General features: G+C 39.8%; 1 protein-coding gene across 1 annotated transcript in view; it reads right to left on the bottom strand.

Annotated features, from left to right (window-relative positions):
• Nucleotides 1-19,009, bottom strand: part of TSPAN13 (tetraspanin 13) — a 33,379-nt gene extending 14,370 nt beyond the window's left edge. The window contains exon 1 of the mRNA XM_032873875.1: nt 18,767-19,009. Within this exon, the coding sequence (XP_032729766.1) occupies nt 18,767-18,829 (63 nt within the window). The 5' untranslated portion in view covers nt 18,830-19,009. The remainder of the gene's footprint in view (nt 1-18,766) is intronic.
• Nucleotides 19,010-24,445: the final 5,436 nt, after the last annotated feature.

The following is a 24,445-nucleotide window of genomic DNA, read 5'->3' on the forward strand; positions in this document are numbered from 1 at the left end:
AATCATCATCAGTTTCATGGCTTAAAAGAACAGATTTATTCTGCTGCAATTTTGGAGGTCAGAAGTCCAACATGGGTTGTTAAATCACATGTCAATAAGGCTGCATTCCTTCTGGAAGCTCTGGAGGCAAATCCCTTTCCTTGCCTTTTCCACCTTCTAGAAGACACTTGCATTCCATTGCCTGTAACCACTTCCACCATCTTCAAAGCCAACATCGTAGCATATTCAAATCTCTTAGTCTACAACCTGTTTCCCCAAGCACATCTCTTACTTTGAGGATAGCTCTCCTGCATTCTCTTATAAGGACCTTTGTGATTACATAGGGCTTTCCCAGATAATCCAGAATAATTGCCCCATCTCAAAATGCTTTACTTAATCACACGGCAAAGTCCCTATTGCTGTGTAAGGTCACATAACAATCCATAGCCAAAGATTAGGATGTGTACCTTTGGGGGCAGAGGGATATTATTGAGCCTACTTTAGAGGGTTCTGAGGTCATCGGCAACTGAGCAACCATAGAATCTTTCCTACTCCAAATACTTTAAGATATTGTAAAAGATTGTAATATTTTATTTAAATATATACCTGAGCACCAAGAAACAATGGGAAAGTCCTATAGGCCAGAAAGGAAGGGGAACTGCAAAGTCAAAAATACAAGCATAGAGCTGGTAGAGGTGGGGCAGGAGTTCTGGATGGGAAGGGTAGGAAGGAGTTCCTAGATCAGAACAGTCCCTAAAGAGGAAGTACTTGGGTTTCAAACCAGGCAGGACTGGGATGGAGAGCTAAGACCAATTACGAGCATTTCTAGAAAGCTGTATTTTCAGTGTAAGGTGTTATAGAAAAACTATACCACCACACCCAGGGTGATAGCAAAGACATTTGAGTCCCTTCAGAAAGTTTTTTGCCAGAAAGAGAGGCTCTAGGCCTAGAGTCTGGAGTCTAAATGTCACTACCCAGGCATGCAGGAAGCTGATTCTGATCAATCAGCCAAGCAATTCAGATAAAAGCTGATCACAGGCAGTGATGGGATCTAGGGAAGGAAAACTCTCAGAAGGAAATCCAGAATAATTCAGGAAGGACATTTGCAAATTGGAGCCCTCACACCAGTCCCAAAGACAAAAGAAAAACTTTTCTGTCAATCAAAAATCACAAAACACGTAAGGGGGAAAAAAAAACAAAAAACTATACTAGAGAGAGAAGACAGACACAGCAAAAGAATTAGCACCCCCAAGAAGCTGAGATAATAGAACTAACCAAAATTATGAACTAACTAAAATTATGATGTTTAAACGGACTAAAAAGATAAAAGGATAAAAACAATATGGACAAAAAAAAAATTTTAAAAAGAGAGACTTGAAAAAGAGCCAATAGAGCAAAGCCAACGTAGAAAGAAGAGAAACGTATTAGAGGAAAGATAAATAAAGCTTCCTTAAAAAAGAAAAGAATGATAGGCCTTCAGAAAAATTATTTTTTCAGAAAAAGAATAAGGCTAAATTCTCCCAAAATGTCATTAGCTGATTAAGAATAGCTATCAAAAACTCAAAACCAAAATCATATTCAATGATAAAACCTGAGAAACATTTCCTTCAAAATTTAGGATTAAGACCAGGGTGTTTTCACCCCTTCTATTCAGCATTATAGTGGAGATCTTAGACAACTGAGTAAGAGTGAAGCTTCAAAGGAAACACAGCTGTCATTATTCATATTAACAGCAGTAGCCACATGAGAAATAAAACAAGAGACTGCAAATATTAAAACTGGTAAGATAGAGAAAAATTACTATGACTAGAAACAATACACAAACATCAACAGCATCCTGATGCACACCCCCCAAAATTTGTTATGCATTTTTTTAGGATGTGATTTGTAATGGGCCCCACAAATATCAGGTATATATAAGTAAATCTAAGAAAGGTATTATAAGACCTTCAAGGAGAAAATTGTGAAATTAATTGAAGCACATAAAAAACTGCATTAATGAAGAGATATAACATATTCATGGGGGGAACACTTATTTATAATAAACCATCGAGTTGCCTCCAATTTAGCCTACAAATTCAATCTATTTCTTTTTTTTTTAAGATTTTATTTATTTATTTGACACAGAGAGATCACAAGTAGGCAGAGAGGCAGGCAGAGAGAGAAAAGGGAGTAAGCTGAGATCATGACCTGAGATCATGACCCCAGCTGAAGGCAGAGGCTTAACCCACTGAGCCACCCACGTGCCCAAATTCAATCTATTTCTAATTAAAGTCTCAATAACTTTTTTTTAGGGTGGAACTTGATACAACGATCCATTAATTTCCATGGTAGAATAAATGTCACTTGTCACCCAAGGACTAGGAACATCTTTTAAGATTAAAGAGAAAAGCTGTATTTGCTCCACTCCTTCTCAGCCCAGAGGTACCTTTGCCAGCACCATGCTTAAGAAATGCTCTTAGTAGCAAATCAGCCTTCAACTAACCATTCCAGACTCTCTATTTGTTGTTGTTTTCACCAAGCTCTGCAAAACCTGGGCCTGACTCTACATCCTTTGGGCAGGTTTTATTTATTTTTTTAATCAGTAAAATTAAACATACAAATAAAACTAAAAAACTAAGTTAAAAATTCAAACAAATATAACAACTTGTTGTAATGGTTCAATGATTAAAACCAAGTAGTTGACACAAATCTAAATAAACCAACAGTGTAGGCTTGGAGGGAGATGGAATTCCAAATCAGTAGGGAGAGAGGAGACTTTCAATAATAGCACTGTGATAATTACCTGCACATTCTGAAAAAGAATAGGAGTAGTCCCTACCGCACACCATAGATTTAAATCCTAAATATGAAATAAAACCAAACTTTTAGGAAAAAAAATAAAGAAAAATGTTTTGACTTTGTAGTTAAAGAAAAACTTCTTAAACAACCCCCCCCAATCAAGTATTATACTAATGTAGTGTCTACTATGTGCAAGGAAATATTCTAAATGCTTTCATTTACTAACTAATTTCATCTTCACAATAACCCTCAGAGGTAGGTAGTACTACTGCCTCCATTTTCCAGACAGGGAAAGTCAGACACAAAGATGTTAAGAAACTTGCCCAAGATTACACAGCAAGGAAAGAACTGGGATATGAATTCAGGCTGTATGGCTGCAGATTCTGTGTTCTTACCTATCACTCTATATACCACATTAAATTTTTTGATTCTACACAATAAAAATCATCAGACAGGGGCACCTGGGTGGCTCAGTGTGTTAAAGCCTCTGCCTTTAGCTCAGGTCATGATCCCAGGGTCCTGGGATTGAGCTCCGCATTGGGCTCTCTGCTCAGTGGGGAACCTGCTTCCTCCTCTCTCCCTGCCTGCTTCTCTGCCTACTTGTGATCTCTCTCTCTCTCTCTCTGTTAAATAAATAAAATCTTTTAAAAAAATCATCAGAAAATGCAGGATAAGCCCAGAACTAGAAGATATTTTGAGCTCATATATATCAAAGAATGCCTACAAATCAATTTATAAGAACAAAAAGCACACAGTAAAGCAGACAAAGGTAATAAGAGGCAATCTGCCAAGGAAGAGTCCAAAAGGCAATCAATACCTGAAAGATGTTAAATCTCATTATATAATCAAGAAAACAAAAATCACAGCAATGGAAAATCATCTCACATGCACCAGATTGGGCAAAATTAAGCCTGATGACACCAAGGATGTGGAGAATCTAGAATTTATTCAAGTCAAAGTGTAAATTTTTGAAGCCACTTCATAGAACAATCTGGAAGCACCTAAGAAAACTAAAAATACATATCCCTTATTAACCAGCAATTTTGCTTCTAGATTAATACCCAAAAGAAATACCCATGTCCCCAACTAGACATCATACATCAGGATTTTGCTGCAGCCTTGTCACAGTAAAAAACTAAAAACCACTTCAGAAACCATGACTATGGCATTCATAAACACTCATGTGATCACACAGTAGAATACAAAAGATTTTGATCTATTTCTATTAAATCAATAAATTTCAAATAAATTACATAAATATATAAGACATACCACTTAATAATTCAAGCACACAAAAAGTTACCCTATTTATGTTTTGTTTTGTTTTGTTTTGAAGTGGGGGGAGAGAAAGAGAGAGAAAATCTCAAGCAAGCTCCTCACCCAGCACTGAACCTGACACAGGGCTCCATCTCACAAATCTGAGCTGAAAGCAAGAGTCAGATGCTTAACTGACTCAGTCACCCAGGTGCCCCACAAAAAGTCACCTGATAGTCTTTGTGGTTGACTAATAGCTCAAACTGTCATAGGTACATAAACGTGCATGGAAATGACAGATGTTGATTTTAGAACAGTGATGACTTTTGAGAAGGGGAAAAAATGGGAAAGGAGATGGAGGAGGCCTTTAGCTGTGTAACACTTAACTTCTAAAAAACAGGGAGATGTGGCAAAACACTGGCATCTGTGGAATCAGCCTTTGAGTTCCCAAGAGTCTACCATTATATCTTCTCTGCACATGAAATATTTCCTAATTAAAACCAGCCTTGAAAATGTAACAGCTTCTTTCTTACGATGGCACCAATTTTAAATTCTCCTATTTTGCTTTCCTCTGTCAATTGGTCCAACTTTCCTCATCCAGCCTTTGTTTCCACTGTTCCCCAAACACAGGCACATAAATCAAAATATTCTCAATCATCTCTCAAATATTTCATGTTAATTTTAATCTGTGCCTCTTCAAGGACTGTCCATATTCTCTCCTATGATGGGCTCCCAGTTAGGAAAAAGGAAGGCTTTCAAATGATGGTAGTATACACCTGAAGGCAGTAGCCAATGATTTGTTGTATTTTCACTTGTTTACAACAGAAAGCAAAGGTTTGGACCAGTCACACTTGGATGGTTGCATGTGTGAAAAAGATACCACCCTGTTTCTCCTTCTTGTGCCTAACTCCCAGGCATAGGCATGTGGACACACACACAAATACACATTCTCATCTGTAAGCTGGAACAGAACACTGAGTTAACTGTCCAATCCAAAACAAATTTTGCAGTTATAACTACAACAGTATGACTGTCCAAACATAAACTTACTTGGGCTAGTCAATTTTGTGATAAGCCCCCAAAATATCTTTTAATAAAATAATTGAAAACAACATAAACGTTACATTCTGTGTGGCTAATGTTTCTAACACACTGCAACACAGAGCCCACAAGCATTCATAATTAATTTTTAAAATTAGAAATAGCACCCAAAGGTTTATGTTATGTCTTTAATTAAATTCAATTAATTAAATTTGCCTATCAGAGTTTCTTTAACTTTTACTGTAAAGAAACCCTTTAAAGATAGTAATGAAACCATTTATTTCTGACTAGTGGTAATTATATGTTTTGGTTGGCTTGTAATTTTGAAGATAATGGGGCTATATGAAGTCTTCCAAACTAGTGATCTAAAAATTATTGATTCTGATAAAATTAATTCTAACTATATAATTAAAAAGCCTAAGTTTGTCCCTAGAACTTGGTAGACAAAGGAACTGCAAGAATCCTTTGTTCGATAATAACAACAGTTTCCTATGAGACCAATTGTAATAGAAAGTAAATTTAGACCTATGACAAATAGTTTCCTTCCTTTGGGATACAGATACTGATAAAAACAGATTATGGATCTGTTAACTCGTTGATAGCAATGTTTTTATGAGCAGGAAGCACCAACCTTTCCTGTTTTCTCTTTAAAACAAAGAGAAGTGCATCGCATGAAAAGAGCTTCTAAAAAGAGAGATTAGAAGAGCTATAATGGAAAAGACACACAAAGCAGGATTAGAAAAGTATCTACAACTGGCATTACTTCCCTAGCCAAACCCTGAAAGGAGGAGGTGGGGGCAGAAGCAATAGTTCACAGGGGGTGGACTGTGAGGAAGATGCTAGTGGAAGAGACAAGGCAATCCTAACCAGGGCTCACAAGATAGCAGAAATTCACAGAACACCAAAGCCCAAGGCTACCTGGCCAGTCATCTATTCCCTTCCATTTTATAGGTGATAAAAGTAACAAAATTCCATGCCCAGTGACACGGAGGCAGAAATGTGGCAAACTTTCTGTTTGGTGTGTTGTTGTTTTTTCTTCTCCCTGTGGGAGCATATCATAGTGTGTAGCATTATATTTACGCAATTTTTACACCGAGATATAATACTAAGACCAATGTTATAATGCGTAAGATACAGTTCTTGCTTTGTAGCCAGACCCTTGTGGGTTTGCATAGCATCTCTTCAGCTTACTCCCCAGGAGACTTGGTTGCATAGCCACATAAAAACAGAAGAGTGAAGTCTTCTACTTATATGACTTTTCCATTTGTTAACTACCAAATTCATTTTGTATTTTTTACTTTCCCTTTATCCAACCCAGAAATGTTGGCACTTACACTGACATTCACACAAAAGTCCATAGTGCACTGTCCAGAATAAGGGAGCAAGAAGGAAAGTGTTTATCTTCGACATCACTCTAGCACATAAAATTGTTCAAAATAAGCATGCATGTACTTGTACACTTGTGGATACATGCAACACCATTACAGAACAAAGAAAAAAATACGTTGTGCATAATGATCTTTATAATCTAGCTTAACTGTGTGGAAATATTAAACCACTACACTAAACTTTTCAAATGATGAAGTTGCTAGAATATTCTAGAAGGAGGAATAGAAGAACAAAATTACTGCCCAGAAGAGGAATGACCTCTGTAATAGACATATTTTGCCTTTACAACCCAGCACATCCATCTCCTATAAGCCTCTTAATCGTGGTGTTTTACAGCCTCATCTGACCACCACCAGCACAGAGACACACAACATAGGCCTCTCAATCCTGGTTGCCTGGCCTCCTATCCACAGTGACTGGTCCATGGAATGGGTCCATAAACGATGGGTCAATCAGCGGTTCCTTTCCATAATGAAAGGATATTGAAAGGAAAATAAATGGGTTCCTCTGGCATACCAAGCTATAAGAACAATTAAAATTGATGCTACTAGTGGCCACTTTGGCACATGGAAAAAATCTATCTTCAAAAAGAATGTAAGCAGTGTCAAGCTGAGCTGAGAAAAAAGGAGCAAGAGAGTTCTGACCCTTTCTGAGACCCTTGATCCAGCCATACTTGACAATCCACCTGTTTGGATGTCCCAATTCCATGTATGCTTACAAGGGTTTGTGCTCTCTCAAAAACATATTCTTTAAAGCTCATCTAAAACCCATAAAGAATTCTGGTTAATGTAAGCTTCATCTCCCAAGTGTTGATCATAAATTTTTTAATACCTTCCAACTTTCAGAGCTTTTGTCTACCTTCACAATTAGGACCACTTTCCCCACCTAGACTAACTCAAAGCACTTCACCTTGAATGTAGGCTTTTAAAAAACATAAGCACCCCCCTTTTGGCTGAAAAGACCTCCTGGAAACTTGAAGGACAAAACAAGAAGGGAAATCAGTGATCCAGAGAAATGCCCTACACCATCTTCTGTCTGCAAACAGCCTGTCTAGACTTACCAAACTTAACTCCAGCCTGAACTCTACCACAGAGCAGGTCAGTGGTTGCTTGCAGATTGGGAGCAGGGGTTGTGCAGCAGGAGGGAGGGACTACAAGGGAGGATAAGCAAACGGTGGGGGACAAGGTCTTGAATGTGGCCATGGGGTTCAGAGGTTAATGTATATACAAAATTTACTAAATTTCTACTGTAAACACATGCAGCTTATGGTATAAATAATACCTCAATAAAACTTTTAACAAAAGACACACCTTTCCAAGAAAAAGCATTTTCCAAGAAAAAGCATTTTACAGTATCATCCTTCTTCGGGAATGGAGCAAATCATAATGCCTAGAGTTGCCAATGCAACTTAGTGAAAAGGAAGAAAGTTAGACGCCAAGAAGGGTAAAGCAGGAACACAATGATGACTGGGACATTGATAAGACCCTTGAATCATGCTGCTGCTCTAGACTACCTGCTTCTGGACATTTATCTACGTGAAAATAATAAGGTTTACTACTTTAAGCAGCAGTAACTGGGTTTGTATTACCAGGGGCTGGACTCTATTCCAGATACAGTGGTCTTCGGTCTTTTTCTAAAGCCAGTAAGATCTGGTCCTTCCCCGGCTGGCGATCAGTTGTTTCTCATTTTGGAATAAGGTCCAAATCCCAGGCTAACAAATTCAAGGACGTGAAGAGCCTGGATGACTGCTGGAGGTAATTCATTAGCCACTATTCCCCACTTCCAGCCAGACTTCAAATTCTTTCAAAGAGCCTTCTATACTTTAAGTGCCATATAAGCGAGGCACATGTTTTTCTGATATTCCTAGCTCCTGGCAAAGTGCCTGGTACAGAAGAGGTACTCAAAATACACTGCTGAATCAAAGAGCTTATGAAATTGCTCACTATGCTTTAAGGACAGGTAAATGCTTCTTCCCTAAACAGTAATATTTGGGGGAAAGAAACTCAGCCTAATGATGTCCCAGATTATTCTTTCTCTATATAACCTATAAAAATTGGGGCATCTGGGTGGCTTAGTGGGTTAAGTCTCTGCCTTCAGCTCGGGTCATGATTTCAGGGTCCTGGGATCAAGCCCTGCATTGGGCTCTCTGCTCAGTGGGGAGCCTGCTCCCCGCCCCCACTGCCTACTTGTGATCTCTTTCTCTGTGTCAAATAAAATTTAAAAAATAATTTAAAAAAATTTCTTTCTTTCTTCCATTCTTTCATCAGATACCCACCACATTTCAAAACAAGAGGCAAAGAGCAACTTGAACTATTCTTAAAATATTTCTCATTACTTCTACATGGTTTTTTTTAGCCTCTGAATTCTACCAGGGTAAGTGAATTGCTTTGAGGATGAAAGAGGAATATAGAACATTGGACAAAACTGGATTTGATTTTGTATTAAGTTCTTCAAAAATATTTTGTCGGCACTAAAGACAGGGAAGTGATGATAATAGTGGAGGATAGGGGCACCTGGGTGGCTCAGCAGGTTAAAAGCCTCTGCCCTCAGCTCAGGTCATAATTCCAGGGTCTTGGGATCGAGCCCCACATCGGGCTCTCTGCTTGGCAGGGACCCTGCTTCCTCCTCTCTCTCTGCCTGCCTTTCTGCCTACTTGTGATCTCTGTTTTTCAAATAAATAAATAAAATCTTTAAAAAAAAATAGTTGAGGATAAGAAATCTAAGACAGGAGTAAGATTCAGAGGGACTAGACCACCAAAATGTAGCCCAGCATCCACAGACACATGAGGAAAGCAAAGACTGCAAGACAGCCTTCCCTGTTCCTGCTTCAACATTCATCACAAGCAATTACACTTCATCACTGAACTCTCCCTCTGAACTTCTGCCTAATGTGGAAAACTGAAGAACAACTCAGCTATGATCAAGCATGTGTTTCTATGATGCCAAACATCTGGATAGAAACTTGAAAATTCTATAAATAATCTAGATCTTGTTAAATATCCACACGTTTCGTGTTGAAGCCAGGACCTCCGTTCCTGGTTTTGTTTTTATTCTTCAAATGACACAAAGACGCCCCACGTGCCTTTGTCACATATTTTCCTTCCTTATGTTCTCCATGGTGCCAAGCAGATTTTCTATTCACAAAACACATATACATGTTACATAATATCTGCTAAGAAGACGTTATATAAAAGGATTCAAAAGTATGGGATCCTGACTCATGTTCCAAGGGTAAGAGTTCGAGGTGGCACTCACAGCTACCAACCAAGTGCCAAATTCCCCCCTACTCCTGCCCACCGTGGAGCAGTTCTGGTAGACAAGAAGTGGAGTTACAGGCACAACAGCCCTGCACTGATTCTCTCATTCAATTAACTAAATGTCAACCATATGCCAGGGCTGTGCTGGGCAGTCAGGAGAGGAAAAGTGATGAGGACCCTGTCCATACTGTTGAGGGGCAAAGAGTTTGCCCTATGAAAAGCAGGGTAACTGCTCTTTCCAACGACCTCACTGATCAATTCCAGAACTGAGTCTTAGCCCCCATCTTACTTAACAGCATTTGAGACAGATGTTCAATTTTGCTTCCTTAAAATAACTTGCATTTGGCGTCGAGGACACCAACCTCTACCTCTTAACTTCTCAGGCTCCTTTCCTTGTTCCTACTTGTCTTCTGAGCTCTTATTTAAAAGGCCCCTTGGTTCACACCACAGATGACTGCACTTTTCCATCTATCCTCACTAACTTGTGGATCTCATCCAGCATCAACCCTAAAGCCCATTCTGTATGTTGGTGGCCACCAGGATTTTAACTTCCAGCTACTCCTCTCCCCTGAACTCCATTGTTGTCAGCCTCCCTACTGGGTGACATCTCTGTTTGGGTATCTGATTGGAACCACATCTAATATTGAACCCCTTATCTTCCTCCCAAAGCCTCCTCTACCCACAGTCTCCCCATTCCTATTAATAGAAGATCCATCCTGCCAGTTGCTTGGGCCATAAATCATGAGTAATCCATGGCTCCTCTCTTTTTCTCACACCCCGTTCCAATCCACCAGAAAGTTACGTTGGCTCCACTTTCAAAATACACCCCAAATTGGACTATCTCCCTTACACTGACATCACACTGGTCCAAGCCCTCCACATCTCTTCCCTAAATTACTGCAGTAGCCTTCCATATGATCTCACTACTTCCACTGCAGTGGTCTATAATCCATTCTCAATTCAGTGGCCAAACAACATTTTAAAGGAAAAATCAGGCCCAAAGCTACCAATGGCTACCCGTTTCACTCTATATAAAAGCTCTTATCCTTCCAGAGGACTCAAGGCTTTCATACCTGCATCTCACACCTTCTCTGACTCACATCCTACACCCCTCCATGCCCTGCTCACTCTGTCCCAGTCACAATGGACTCATCTCTGTCCCTTGCATAAACCAGGCATACTCCTCTTCCTCGGTCTTTTCAAAGTTCCATCTATCTGAAACGCGGTTCCCAGATACCTGTCTTTCATCTCCTTCAAATCTTTGTCCCAGTGTTTGTCTTCCCAAGCAGGCTAATCCTGGCCATATATTAAATATGGATTTAACCTCCCCTACCCATGCACACCTCACCATACTTCATTCTTCTTGCGCCATTTCTCTCCACAGCATTTTCTTACCTTTTCATATGATGTATAATTTATTTACTTACTCGCTCACCATCTACTTCATCCCGTAAACTTAAGACCACCATGAAAGCAGCACATTTTGGTTTGTTTTGCTTATTGCTCTTAATGCTCAGTTAATCTTTATTTTTGGAATGAATAAAATAAAACATTATTTGGGATCATCTTATATTTATATAAGACTAAAAATAATGTATTAGACTAATAATGTAAAAAATCCTAGCCAACTATGATTTAGAGTACAGTTTTATAGGAAGTGGATTTGTTCTTTGGAAACGTTTTAGGAAAACCCGGGAAGTGTATGAAAGGTTGGCCAACAACAGAGGATAAAAGAGTATTTTAAGAAACTTATTAGATCCAGGGCACCTGGGTGGTTCAGTGGGTTAAAGCCTCTGCCTTCAGCTCAGGTCATGATCCCAGGGTCCTGGGATCGAGCCCCGCATCGGGCTCTCTGCATAGAGGGGAGCCTGCTTCCTCCTCTCTCTCTCTCTCTCTTTGCCTGCCTGTCTGCCTACTTGTGATCTCTGTCTGTCAAATAAATAAATAAAATCTTAAAAAAGAAAAGAAAAGAAACCTATTAGATCCAAAACATAGGATATATAAAAGTAATGTCTACTTATTATTATTTTTTAACCCAATGCTAACTTTAATGTTTTAAAATATTTGCCTGCCTTCTAGATTTGACTTTGAATATATTTTTTTAAGATTTTATTTATTTATTTAGAGAGACAGTGAGCATGAGGGCAGGGGGAGAAGAAGAGGGAGAGGACAGAGAATCTCAAGCAGACTCTGTACTGAACCCAGAGCCCAACATACGGCCTGACCTCACAACCCTGAGATGACAGCCTGAGCCAAAACCAAAGGTCAGATGCTCAACTGACTGAGCCACCCAGGCACCCCTAATATTTAATTATTTCTCATGGTTAAATATTATAATCATTTTTATCATGTTTATGAAGTTTTCATTAGGTATGTTTTGCTGGTGGTGAAAAGGGAACAACCATTTCTGTAAAATCAATTTGAGGAGTATTTAGAGTTGTATGGCTTTTACTATACACTCTACAATTGTTTCTGTTTTTCTTTTTAAAGAAAATGTTACACACTGAAGGATCCAGCAAAGAGAAAGCTATGATCCCTGCCAACAACGACAAAAAAAAAAAAAAAAAAAAGGTTAATGATCTAGCTGGGGTAAAAAGCAAACACAAAGCTGTCTACGACATGGAAAGTTGGGATGGTCAATGGCAAAGACACAGTAAAACAAAATCTTACAATACCGACTCTCAGCCCTCACTGTAATTTAGAATTAGGTAGGAAAAAAATAATCACATGCCTTCACTTTCTCCCCGGATCTGACTGAATTAATCTGGAGTGGCACTCAAGTAGTAAGATTCCCAAGTAAAAATGTGAGGAAACAATGCCTTCTGACTGAGGAAAAATAAGAGGCTTTATTTGAGTAACTTTACAAAGACAGAGCAAGGTATTCTAGGCTGAGGGCAGAGGATCAGCAAAAACAGGCAACAAAGGGCATTTTGTGTGGGGAATTCTCTGTGGTGAAAAGATGTCCAGGGCTGCAGATGGGAGTGGCAGATGGTGAAAGATCTCGAAGGACATGTAAGGAATTTGGGTTGATTCTCTAAGAATTTTCACCTGTTATCATAAATGGGTTTGGATCACTTGTTTTACAGTGGTAACATAATCTGGAGCATAAATTCAGATGAAATGGGACACGAACAAAGAGGATCTAAACCTAACCTGCCGTCACCAGTCGTGTGTGTGTGTGTGTGTGTGTGTGTGTGTTTGTGTGTGTGTTTGAAGTGATAATAGCCCATTTTTAAACCCCTTAAAACTGTATGCAAATCAAGCCACCAAAGTATTCAAATCTCACTTTTCAAATATGGGCTGAAATACAATTTTCCCAGAATGAATTGTTTCTTTCTTTGTAATGCCTCTTACATCGTTAAACTTTATGAAAGTCAATAACCTCACTCTAAGTAGAGAAATGGCATAAATAGCACATTTTTGTTACCGTTTTTAAATCAAAAGGCTGGAAATTTTACAAACATACTTGGCAAAAAGGCAGACTATAAATATCAGCACAGCAACATCACATGAAAATCTCAGGTTCTATAAACAGGGAATCATTTTTAAATAAAAAATGCAAGAAAATAACCAGGCACCACTTAAACATTTTAAATTCATTCAATAGTTCGAGCAAGAACATGGAGAGAAATAACACAAACCTAACCACACAGGAATGTATTAAACAAGAATAATTTGAAAAACGATGATCAGAATTTTGAAAAATAACAGTGTATTTGAAAGAAACAGCAATGAATAGATTTTTCTTTGGCTGAAATACTAGTGTTTCTCATTTATTTTTGAGTTAAGACAGAACAAAATTATAGTTTTCCAGCACTCTAATAACCAGAATGAGACTCAAAAAAATGTATAGGTAAATCATTCCATATTTTACTTACTATACCACAATCATTTTTTTCTTACAACTAAAGATTAATATTACAACTTTGCTGCCTCCATAGAGCCTGCTTGAGTCAACACCAGCTCTCATTAAGTGCTAGAATTCCAATAGCTTAAAAAATCTTCATTATCACAAGCAGGTTTGTAATTCAGAAATTTAAAATAAACTTTTTCCTCTTGAAGCCGTAACAACTTAATTTTTTCTTTCTGTGGAACATCCAAAGCATTTATCCACATTTTCCCATTTTATCCTAAAAACTCATGAGGGAAGGATGAAAAATATCATCACCAGTTTATAAATGGAAAAACTGAAGCTTGAATAAAGTAAGCTGTTTGCCCAAGGTTAAATTCCAAGCAAGTTGTAGAGTTGATATTCAAACTTAAAAAAAAAAAAAAACTTAAGTTTTCTTCCTGAACCCAATTCTTTCTCTTCCTATAGACTGCAGAGATATTTTTTTTTACCTTTATGTATAGTATGTTTTATCTACTTTAAGACAATTCAGTTTCAGAGATATTAAAATGTAAATTCTTATAAATCAGGGTCTGAGAATGGATATAAATCAGTATAATTTTTGATGCTGTATGGGAATTTTTCCCAAAGCAAGCAAAGTTATAGGGGGGAAAAAAAAAAAAAATCAAGGGGTGCCTGGGTGGCTCAGTGGGTTAAAGCCTCTGCCTTCAGCTCAGGTCATGATCCCAGGGTCTTGGGTGCACGGCAGGCTCTCTGCTCAGCAGGGAGCCTGCTTCCCTTTCTCTCTCTCCGCCTGCCTCTCTGCCTACTTGTGATCTCTGTCAAATAAATAAATAAAATCTCAAAAAAAAAAAAAATCAAGAAAACAAACTTGGAAAGAATTTAGAAGAAGAATATGGAAGAAGAAACCTCTGAAATGACCCTTGTCATTTTAAGATCAGGTACTTATGTTCTTTACATTCTAAATTAAAACTAATCATATATATGAATATATATTATATATATAATATTTAATACATATATTAAAAATCAGCAGTGCAACTCCTAAAAGTCTCTTCTTCTCTGCTAAGGAAGCACAAGGGCAAAAATTATAAATCTTCTAAATGTTCACATATTTCATATTCTTAAAATTCCCCACAAATCATAAGTACAATTTTAAAAAGTTGTTTGTCACTCTTTGTCAAAGCATTTTCAATCAGAAGTATTCTAAAACAAACTACTAAACATAAAATAGGCCATTTCCCAAAGTACTTTTCATTTGCATTTATGTCGTAAGCAGTATGAAAAAGATTCATGCTATTTCTACATTTTCTCCAATTTCTTTATAACTTCTTCACTCCCCTGACTTCTCTAACCCACGAAGATGTCCCCTCATCCTAAACTTTAAGGTACCTCGAGTCAGTCATTCCCTTCTATCACACTTAATTTTCCCATTCCATGAATCCTAACTAGATCCTGTTTTCACACAGTGGGGAGGTTTTTGTCTTTGTATCTGTTTATTACTTCCCACAGTTCTCAGCAGAGTCTACACAGTAGGCAAATGTTTATTGACTGAATAAAGCTCCTGAGGTCATACAAAGAGAAGGGTAATTAAAAAAAAAAAAAAGAGAGCGCGCGACTTCTCAAAGCCATATTGATTTTAAGGCCCAGTTTGTTTCACTGGGCCTTACTTCCCAAACTGAGAGTAAACAAACATTCAGTTTCTTGAAATATACAGAAGTTCTGAAGCCAGTTTTCTTCTTTCTGCTAACACCATGAAGGTGCAAGGAAAAGAATTATGCTTCTCCTCTTCGTACCATATCTATAAACAGTTTATGTTCACTACACGAACTTATACAGTACTAGGGATCCTATGGATTAAAATGACCAAACCCAGGGAGCCTGGCTGGCTCAGTTGTTAAGCGTCATCTCAGGTCAAGATCCCAGGGTCCTGGGACCAAGCTCCATATTGGGCTCCCTGCTGGGTGGGAAGCCTGCTTCTCCCTCTCCCACTCTCTCTGTGTCCCTTCTCTGGCTGTGTTTCTGTCAAATAAATAAAATATTTAAAATTAAATTAAATCAAATTACCAGGGGTGCTTGGGTGGCTCAGTGGGTTAAGCTTCTGCCTTCAGCTCAGGTCATGATCTCAGGGTCCTGGGATCAAGGCCTGCATCGGGCTCTCCGCTCGGCAGGAAGCCTAAGACCTGCCTCTCTGCCTATTTGTGATCTCACTCTGTCAAATAAATAAATAAAATCTTTAAAAATAAATGAATAAATAAAATAAAATGACCAAACCATAAATAACAAGAATCAACTGCACCTTTGGCTAGTGATCAGAAGACCATGACAAGTTTGAGGGATGTTCCTTCAAGCTATTTGAGTGACATGCTTTCTGGTCCAATCATGAATTCGCTCTCATCTGAGGCTCATCCGCAGGCCACCTGAGCATGTGGACAGTCTGGCTCACAGAGTCCTAAGTTCCTCAAGAAAATGCTTCAACACGAAAGCAGGCCGTGGCCTTTACACCCGCCACTCCCATATGCAATCCTGGCTTTACTAAGACTTTTAGAAATGACCTCAGACTCAATCCTTCAACTCTGTGCAATTTTAGAGGTAGTTATCCTGGTGAGATTGGAACCTATGAAAGGTCTACCTATTTGTACCTTAGAAGTATCTCCCAAGTCTTCAACTTCAGCCCTGCCCCCAACCACTTCGCAATTCTCACCTTCAGTTATGGAGGGAGACGAGGGAAGATACAGAATCTCAGTAAGAGTAGTGGCTAATTTTCGCCATCTGTTTAAGACCTGGTCCAACTTTTTTACCTTTCATTCACCTCCAATCTAAACTGCTCACCTTATTTAAGCTTGCTCACAATATATAAGAAGTAGACCTTAATTCATCTTAAGAAATATCCTTTTTATCTAAAAAGTCTAGGATTTAAAAGGATGCTAACCATTTTACAGCCTTATAAATTTCTAATTAAGGTTTACTGCAATAGCTATTCAAATCAATAGAATACACTTTGAAGGTCAGTAAGTTGAATTAGCTATATAAGTCTTAAAATGTTCCTTTAGAATCACCTTTCTCCTTGCTTTCCTAATACACAGTGAATACAACTAGAAGGGACATATCTTGAAAACAATTAGACTTAAAAATAACTTGCCTTTTGGGGCGCCTGGGTGGCTCAGTGGGTTAAAGCCTCTGCCTTTGGCTCAGGTCATGATCCCAGGATCCTGGGATCAAGCCCCACATCGGGCTCTCTGCTCGGCAGGGAGCCTGCTTCCTCCTCTCTCTGACTGCCTCTCTGCCTACTTGTAATCTCTGTCTGTCAAATAAATAAATAAAATCTTTAAAAAAAAAAAAACTTGCCTTTTAATATATACTGCACATTAATCTATATAAATCAACTGTATTATGTGTGTGTGTGTGTATATATATATATATATATATATATAGCACCTTAATTTCTACAGTCAAGTAAGCATGCAAAGCAGATCTTCCACTGTAAGCACACATTATAAGGCTAAGTGTCTGGTGAGCAGATGACTAAATCATGGGGTGGGAGCAAAAGTCAGGGCACAAAATGGTGAATTTGAAGTTCTAAGCAGGCCATCCATGCTAATAAAAGAAAATACCCGGAGAAGTGGTCAGCACTTACTTAATAAACAATCAATATGATCAACATGCTTCAGGTGAGACAAAGGTGAATTTTGCTCAGAAACTTGACACACTCTCCAATTACAAGGAGATACATCACCAGGTGTTTTTACAATTCCCCTCCCCCATGCCTACTATCGATGAACATGCTGATTAGATTCCTACTAACCAGCCAGAAAAGCAGACTTTATTCCACTGTCTTGCCTTTGAAGCTTAACAAGCATGTTCATATACAAAGGAACAATAATGGTAAAATGATCCAGGCTTACTCTTCTGTTGGTGACCACAAGGCAGCCTCTCCATTCCAAGGATGTAACCTAAGCTTGCACAGATGGCCTAGCTTCTGCTAATGCAGGCGAGCTGGGTTTGTTTTCAGGGTGGGTGCTGCAAACCGCCAGGTGTATTTATAGAAGGGAGCAAGACTAGGATGGAGGGATGATGACAGAATAGGAAGTTTCTTCCACCTGGGAGAGAAGCCTGTGGAAAGATCTGGATCCCACAGTCTAGGTTCTAGTCCTGACTTGCCAACTATGTAAAGGGGGGGGGGGGGGGGGGGGGGGCTTTTTGGTCTATTATCTTAAGTATAAAATGTAGACAATGCCCCTTGCCTTGGATGGCTGTCAGAACGAGGAACAAAATCCTGGGATGTAGTAGGCAATGGATAAGCGTCAACCTGCTCCCCTATTCTCCTGTTCGCCTAGAACTGCGTCTCAAAAATCATAGAGATAGACTGCCCCTTTAAACTAAAAGGCCCAAGCCTGTTAGCAAAAAAAAAAAAAAAAAAAGAAAGAAAGAAAGAGAAAAGAAAAAAGAAAGAAAGTAAGAAAGAAATGACTTGGGTGGAGGCTTATTTACTGGAGGATCTCGCTTAAAATGGAGTTAGGATGTTAATAAGATGGGAGACCACATGGAAAAAGCACCCAGTATGAGCAAACTGACAAGAAAAAAAAAAAAAAAGCAGAAGAAGAAAAAGAAAAAGAGGGGGGGAAAAAAAAAGAAAAGAGAACCCTTTATGTAAGCACGAAACAAACTTCGGAAGCTGCGGATATCCTGTAAACCTACTCGGTGACCTCAATTCAAATCACAAGACCACGCAGAGCTAAGCAAAATGCTCACTATCCATAATGCCGCCTTGTCAGTTTCAGACCACGCTATTTTTGCAAAACTCTCCTCAAACCTGAGGCGGCTCTCCCGCCTCCAAATTCGCCCCAGATGGGTCTGGAAGCCAGGAGGGAGTATCAGAAGGAACAGCGATGGGAAGGAAAGTGGGAAGGTCTGGTCAAATGACTGAAAAACAAGGCGGTGGGTGAGGGGGCGGGGTAGAGCAATGTGGCAGCGCCGTGGCCAGTGAGCCAGAAAGACGACGGCTTCACAATGAAGGAAAGGAAGAGACTGCGACAAGCGCCGGCTCCTGGTCTCCGGCGGGCACTGATGAGGACGCCAGGGGCGCGCCGAGCGTGGGAAGACGGGAACCGGGTGCGGAATGAAGTCAGAGTCGCTGGTCAGGCAGGAAAACCAAGGAGGAACCGAGCAGGTGCAAAGCCCCCGGGAGGGGACGACCGGGCTCAAGGGTACTCACTGTGTAGAGCAGGTTCAGCGCACACAGGCAGTTCTTGGAACACGCGAAGCCCCCGCAAACCATCTTGGACCCTGTGGTTCCCGCAACCGCAGGTAAACGTGGCTCGAGCGGAGCCTCCGGGACAGCCTCTTTGTCCTCGCCTTCGGGGCCTGGCCGAGGCCGGGGTGGGGGGCCCTGGGCTGAGGCTGCAGTGCGCTGCGCGCCCGCCGCGGCTCGAACTCGCTCTGGAACCTGCGGCCGCCGCAGCTGGAGCCGGAGCTCGAGCCCCGCCCAGCCCCCCCCCCCCGCCTCGCCCCGCGCGCTGATTGGCCGCCGGCAGGGAACAAAGGTAGAAATATGCAAATAAATGCGCTCCGCCAGCCTGCAGCCGGGAGGGGCGGGGCGGCCCGGGGGCGAGGGGGAGGGGGCGGAGGCCGTATGGGACCTAGCTCCAGGCCAGAGCGTGTGACAGCCGCCTCGCTGTCGTTTCCTGGGGAGCAGGTGAGGAGAAGAGGGCGGGGCCCGACGGAGATCCACGCTGGCAGGGCAGAATATGACAGCACCTCTCGGTTCTTGGCCCTGGTGGATGACGTGGCACCATTTTGAATGAGATTTGAAAATTAAGCACCTAGCCTTGTTTGAATGAATAGGTGGAGAAATTAATGAATGTGAAAGATTTAAAAGAGACAACGAAGTGAGGGAAAATGAAAAGAAGAAAATAAGTGAAAGAATAAAAGGAGAGAATGAAATCTCTGCTACTCTTAGGAAATAGGTAAAGTACATGGCCTATAAATGTGATGACTCCTGTCAGGTCAAAATTTTTTCTACAAGGATTTGCAAAATACTAGGAACTATGAATATGTGCATGCAAGAGAAAATCAGGAGAGGTAATTTTTGTCTTTCAATCTTGAATTTCAATAAGCTTTTCTTTTTTCACAAATAAGGATTGTGCAAATTTTTTTAAATGATAGAGTCTTCACGTCAGTCTTTGCATTGGCACTATTGAGTGTCTACTCTGGAAATACATCTGTATTCTCAGATCCCTCACCTATAGATTGAGTTACTATGTTAAGCACTTTTTGCACAGTGCCTGGCACAAAGTAAGTGCTCAGTGCATGTCAGCTAGTATTTGTAGATCTAACAGTGTTTTAATACCTGCTGTGTTCCAGGCAGTAAACTAAGCCAATAAAGGCTTGGTTGTTTCCTAGTACCTTCTCCCAAAAAAGGTTCCTTTTATATAAAGAAATGTTCAGATACTTATGTGGAGCCTAAGGGTTCATGTTGAATAAATTATGTGATAGCAAATGCTAAATATATGTTAAATAGAACATTGCAGCTGATCAAAATAGCGTTCATGTAGTTTTCTGCTCCCGCTTCTAAGCTCTCTTTACCTCTCCAAACCCTACCACACCAAGAAGGCTTCATTGATTCTTTAGCTTTTGTATTCCACATTAACCTTTTGTAGACACTCAGAAGCATTCCAAAAAATACTCTGGAAAATGACCTTCCAACTCAAACAATACAGTGCTGGCCAGCTTTCCTTTTTCAAAGCCAGAGACTTATTAAAGAGATATTAGCAGGAAGATCTATTTTTCCTCTTCTCATTCCTGGATGCTGCCAACACTGCTACCACTTCATTGCTCCCCCAACCATGGCAACTCTTCTTTGACTTCTTCGTAATACCCTCTCCTATCTCCGTGTGGGTTGAATCTTTATCTCAGAGAAATGCCACCAATATATTGGTCAGGGTCCAGTGGAAGGATAGAGCTCATTCAAATATCATAATTAAAAAGAGTTTAATAAAGAGGCTATTTTTAAAAGTGTGGACAAGTTTAAAGGAAGCCAATAAAGAATAGTGGAGCAGCTCAGATCTAGCAAGAATACGTAATTGCCACTTCCCTTAAGTCTGAACAGCAATTTAGGAAACAGTTACAAAAGTCAAGCAAGAGCTGTAGCTGTAGAAACATTGTCAGATAAGAGTTATGGGCTTTAATAGAGAAAACGAAGGAACTACTGCAAATTAGAAAAAAAAATGAATACAATGGGTTTCTTTTTAGGATTTATAAAAGATCATTTAATTCCATCCTAACAACAATGAGCAAGAAACACTACAAATTCAGTTTACAAAAAAAAAAAAAAAAAGCTATCAGAGAACTGAAGATCCAAAGACACCTAAAAGAACTAAAATCCAGGAGGAAATAAGACATTCTTAGGAAGAAGAGTTCACAGCTGCTTTTATCTCATATGGATTGGTTGCAGAAAGAACACTACATCAAATGAGAGACAAAGAATAACTAGCTGATCATTTAACCATCTTTTAATGTCCACATGTGAACTATGACAGTTCCAGGAGGCCCCAGCCACAGAGTGAGTCTACAACTACTTGCCAGCTTTAACTCATGAACCTTCACTTAGTACAAGGGTTACATGTTTCAAAGTCTGTGGTCAGAGAAGAGTGGTCTTTCCCAACTATCTCCAGGTTAACAGATCTCCCCCCTGCCAGCCCAAAAAAGTGATTAACAGCTGGGGTAAGGATGGGAAAGGTGAGAAAGATGAGAAAGACCCCTACAGAACGATATGGGTCTTTAACTAATCCAAGGCATTGGCTGCTGAAGACTAAGGGAGCAGCAGAAGAAAAAAATCCCTCTATGGTACACTGTTACAGCCCTCCAAACATGAGCTAGAACAGTAGGATAAGGAGAGACCTCACAAGGACATGAATGAAAACCAAGAACATGACTGGAGAACAAAGACCACTCCCCAGCAAACAAAATGGTAACAGCTAGGTTGTAAAGCACAGAGACCTTCCAGGGGTCAGAAAGCTGGTGACTGGGTATAAGATACAAAAGCTCTCTCCACAGACCTCCTTTCTGTAGGAAAAAAGTCTTGATCATTCCCTCAAAAATATGTGAAGCCAATGCTGATTGAATCTAATTAAACCTCTAACAAATTCTGACCCCTCCCAACTATAGTTTAGACCGAGTTAAGCACCCAGTATAGCAACCTGATAGAATAAGGCATGTACCATTTTCTGGGACTAAATATTACTTAATTTATTCTCAATAGTTCTTTTATACATACTATTTGACACATAATAAAAAGTTATGAAGGTTGTGGATGATAAAAAACTTGGGGCTTATGGTCAAAAGAAGAAATGGCAAATAGAACCAGACCCAGAGATGATCCTGATGTTAGAATTATCAGACAGGTCCCAAAAACTCAATGTGACAAATGTGTTAAAGAATTCCATGAAAAACAAGTAGGAACATATGGGGACTTTTGAAAATCAAGATTGTTGGAAAAATTTTTAAATGAAATGAGAGATATACTCAGAAAATTTTTAAATGTGATTTAAGCAAACTGGATAAAACAGAAGGAAAAAAATCAGTTGAAAGTAGGTCAACAGAAATTGCTCAAACTAAAACACAAAGATAAAAAGAGCCCCCCCTCCAAAAAATGCACCAGGGCCTCTGATACCTGTGAGACAAGATCGAGTAGTGTGTGTGCAGAAGACAAAAAAAATCAGAGAGAAGACATATATAAAGAGAACAATGTTTAGGAATCTTCCAAACTTAGAACTATCAACCCACGATCCAAAAATGGTCATTTGCACCATCCCCTACTGAGCAGAGGAACATAAGCCTGCCCAGATTCAACATGAGGGGAACACAGACTCCACCTATTATGGGAGGATTGCAAGGTCACATTATAGAGGAGCACAAATATGGGAAAAACTTCAGTGTATCTTTGGAAAATAAAATCTGCCACAAGTAATATCCTTTTTCCATATTATGCCTCCAAACTGCCCCTTTGTTGACAAATTGCCCTCTCTTTTTAGAGAGAGTGAGAGAGTGCAAGAGCAGATGATGGGGGAGGGGCAGAGAGAGAATCTAGTAGGCTCCATGTCCAGCATGGATTCCAACATGGGACTCAAGCTCAAGACCCTAACATCATGACTGGAGCCAAAACCAAGAGTCAGATGATTAATCAGCTGAGCCACCCTACAAATTTCCTTTGTTTATGTGAAGAAAAAGAACAGAACATTAGACTGTAGTTCTCAGAGAGTTTCAATGGAGACGAAGCTAAGAGACTACATTTTATTCAGTGGAAGAGGAAGTTTTATGTTTATATAATAAATTTATCTTTGGCCATAAAATCAATAGAATGGATAACTGAAATTTCTTTTCATTTTTATTTTTTAAGATTTTATTTATTTATTTGTCAAAGAGAGAAAAAGAGAGGACAAGAGAATGAGCACAAGCACAGAAAACAGCAGGCAGAGGCAGAACTAGGCTTCCTGCTAAGCAAGGAACCAGATGCGGGATTCGATCCCAAGACCCTGGGATCATGACCTGAGCCGAAGACAGAAGCTTAACCGACTGAGGCACCCAGGGGTCCCTGAAACTTATTTTCTTTAAAAATTGGGTCTCCTAAAGGGGAACCCTCCTACACTGTTGGTGGGAATGCAAGCTGGTACAACCACTCTGGAAAACAGCATGGAGGTTCCTCAAAAAGTTGAAAATAGAGCTACCCTATGACCCAGCGATTGCACTACTGGGTATTTACCCTAAAGATACAAACATAGTGATCCGAAGGGGTACGTGCACCCAAATGTTTATAGCAGCAATGTCCACAATAGCCAAACTATGGAAAGAACCTAGATGTCCATCAACAGATGAATGGATAAAGAAGATGTGGTGTATATATATACAATGGAATACTATGCAGCCATCAAAAGAAATGAAATCTTGCCATTTGCAACGACGTGAATGGAACTAGAGGGTATTATGCTTAGTGAAATAAGTCAATCAGAGAAAGACAATTATCATATGATCTCCCTGATACGAGGAAGTTGAGAGGCAATTTGGGGGCCTGGGGGGTAGGAAAGGAATAAATGAAACAAGATGGGATTGGGAGGGAGACAAACCATAAGAGACTCTTAATCTCACAAAACAAACTGAGGGTTGCTTGGGGAAGGGGGGTAGGGAGAGGGTGGTTCAGTTATGGACACTGGGGAAGGTATGTGCTACGGTGAGTGCTGTGAAGTGTGTAAACCTGGTGATTCACAGACCTGTACCCCTGGGGCTAATAATACATTATATGTTAATAAAAAAATTAAAAATTAAAAAAATTGGGTCTCCTAAGCAAACCATTTTTAATAATGTTTAAATGGGAATAAGTGGGATGCTTGGGTAACTCAGTCAGCTGGGCATCTGCCTTCAAACTCAGGGTCCTGGGATCAAGTCCCATATCGGGGCTCCTTGCTCAGCAGGGAGCCTGCTTCTCCCTCTGTCTGCTCTGCCTGCCACTTCCCCTGCTTGTGCAGTCTCTCTCTCTCTCTCTCTCTGACAAATAAATTTTTAAAAATCTTTTAAAAAAATAAAATAAATGGGAGTAAGAAAGATAAACTAATTTAATCAGTTTTACATGTAATTTATTGGTTCTTAAATAAGTCTTTAATATGAAATGAAATGTTAACAATTGAGGAGATTGGTACCCTCTTTCTTCTTCTCCTACTCCTTTGTTTTATTTTTATTATTTTGTTTACTTATTTATTTATTTTGACCCAGGGAAACACCATTCTTATGTTCTTATGCATTGGTCCAGATCCTCGGAGAGGCAGACACCAAGACTGGACTCTCCCAGTGCAAGAGATTTATTGGAAGACACATCTGTGAGCTTTCCTACGAGCTACAGGAA

Source organism: Lontra canadensis, unplaced genomic scaffold (genome assembly GCF_010015895.1).
Source record: "Lontra canadensis isolate GAN:19392208 unplaced genomic scaffold, GSC_riverotter_1.0 scaffold2, whole genome shotgun sequence".
In the NCBI taxonomy this organism is placed as follows: domain Eukaryota; kingdom Metazoa; phylum Chordata; class Mammalia; order Carnivora; family Mustelidae; genus Lontra; species Lontra canadensis.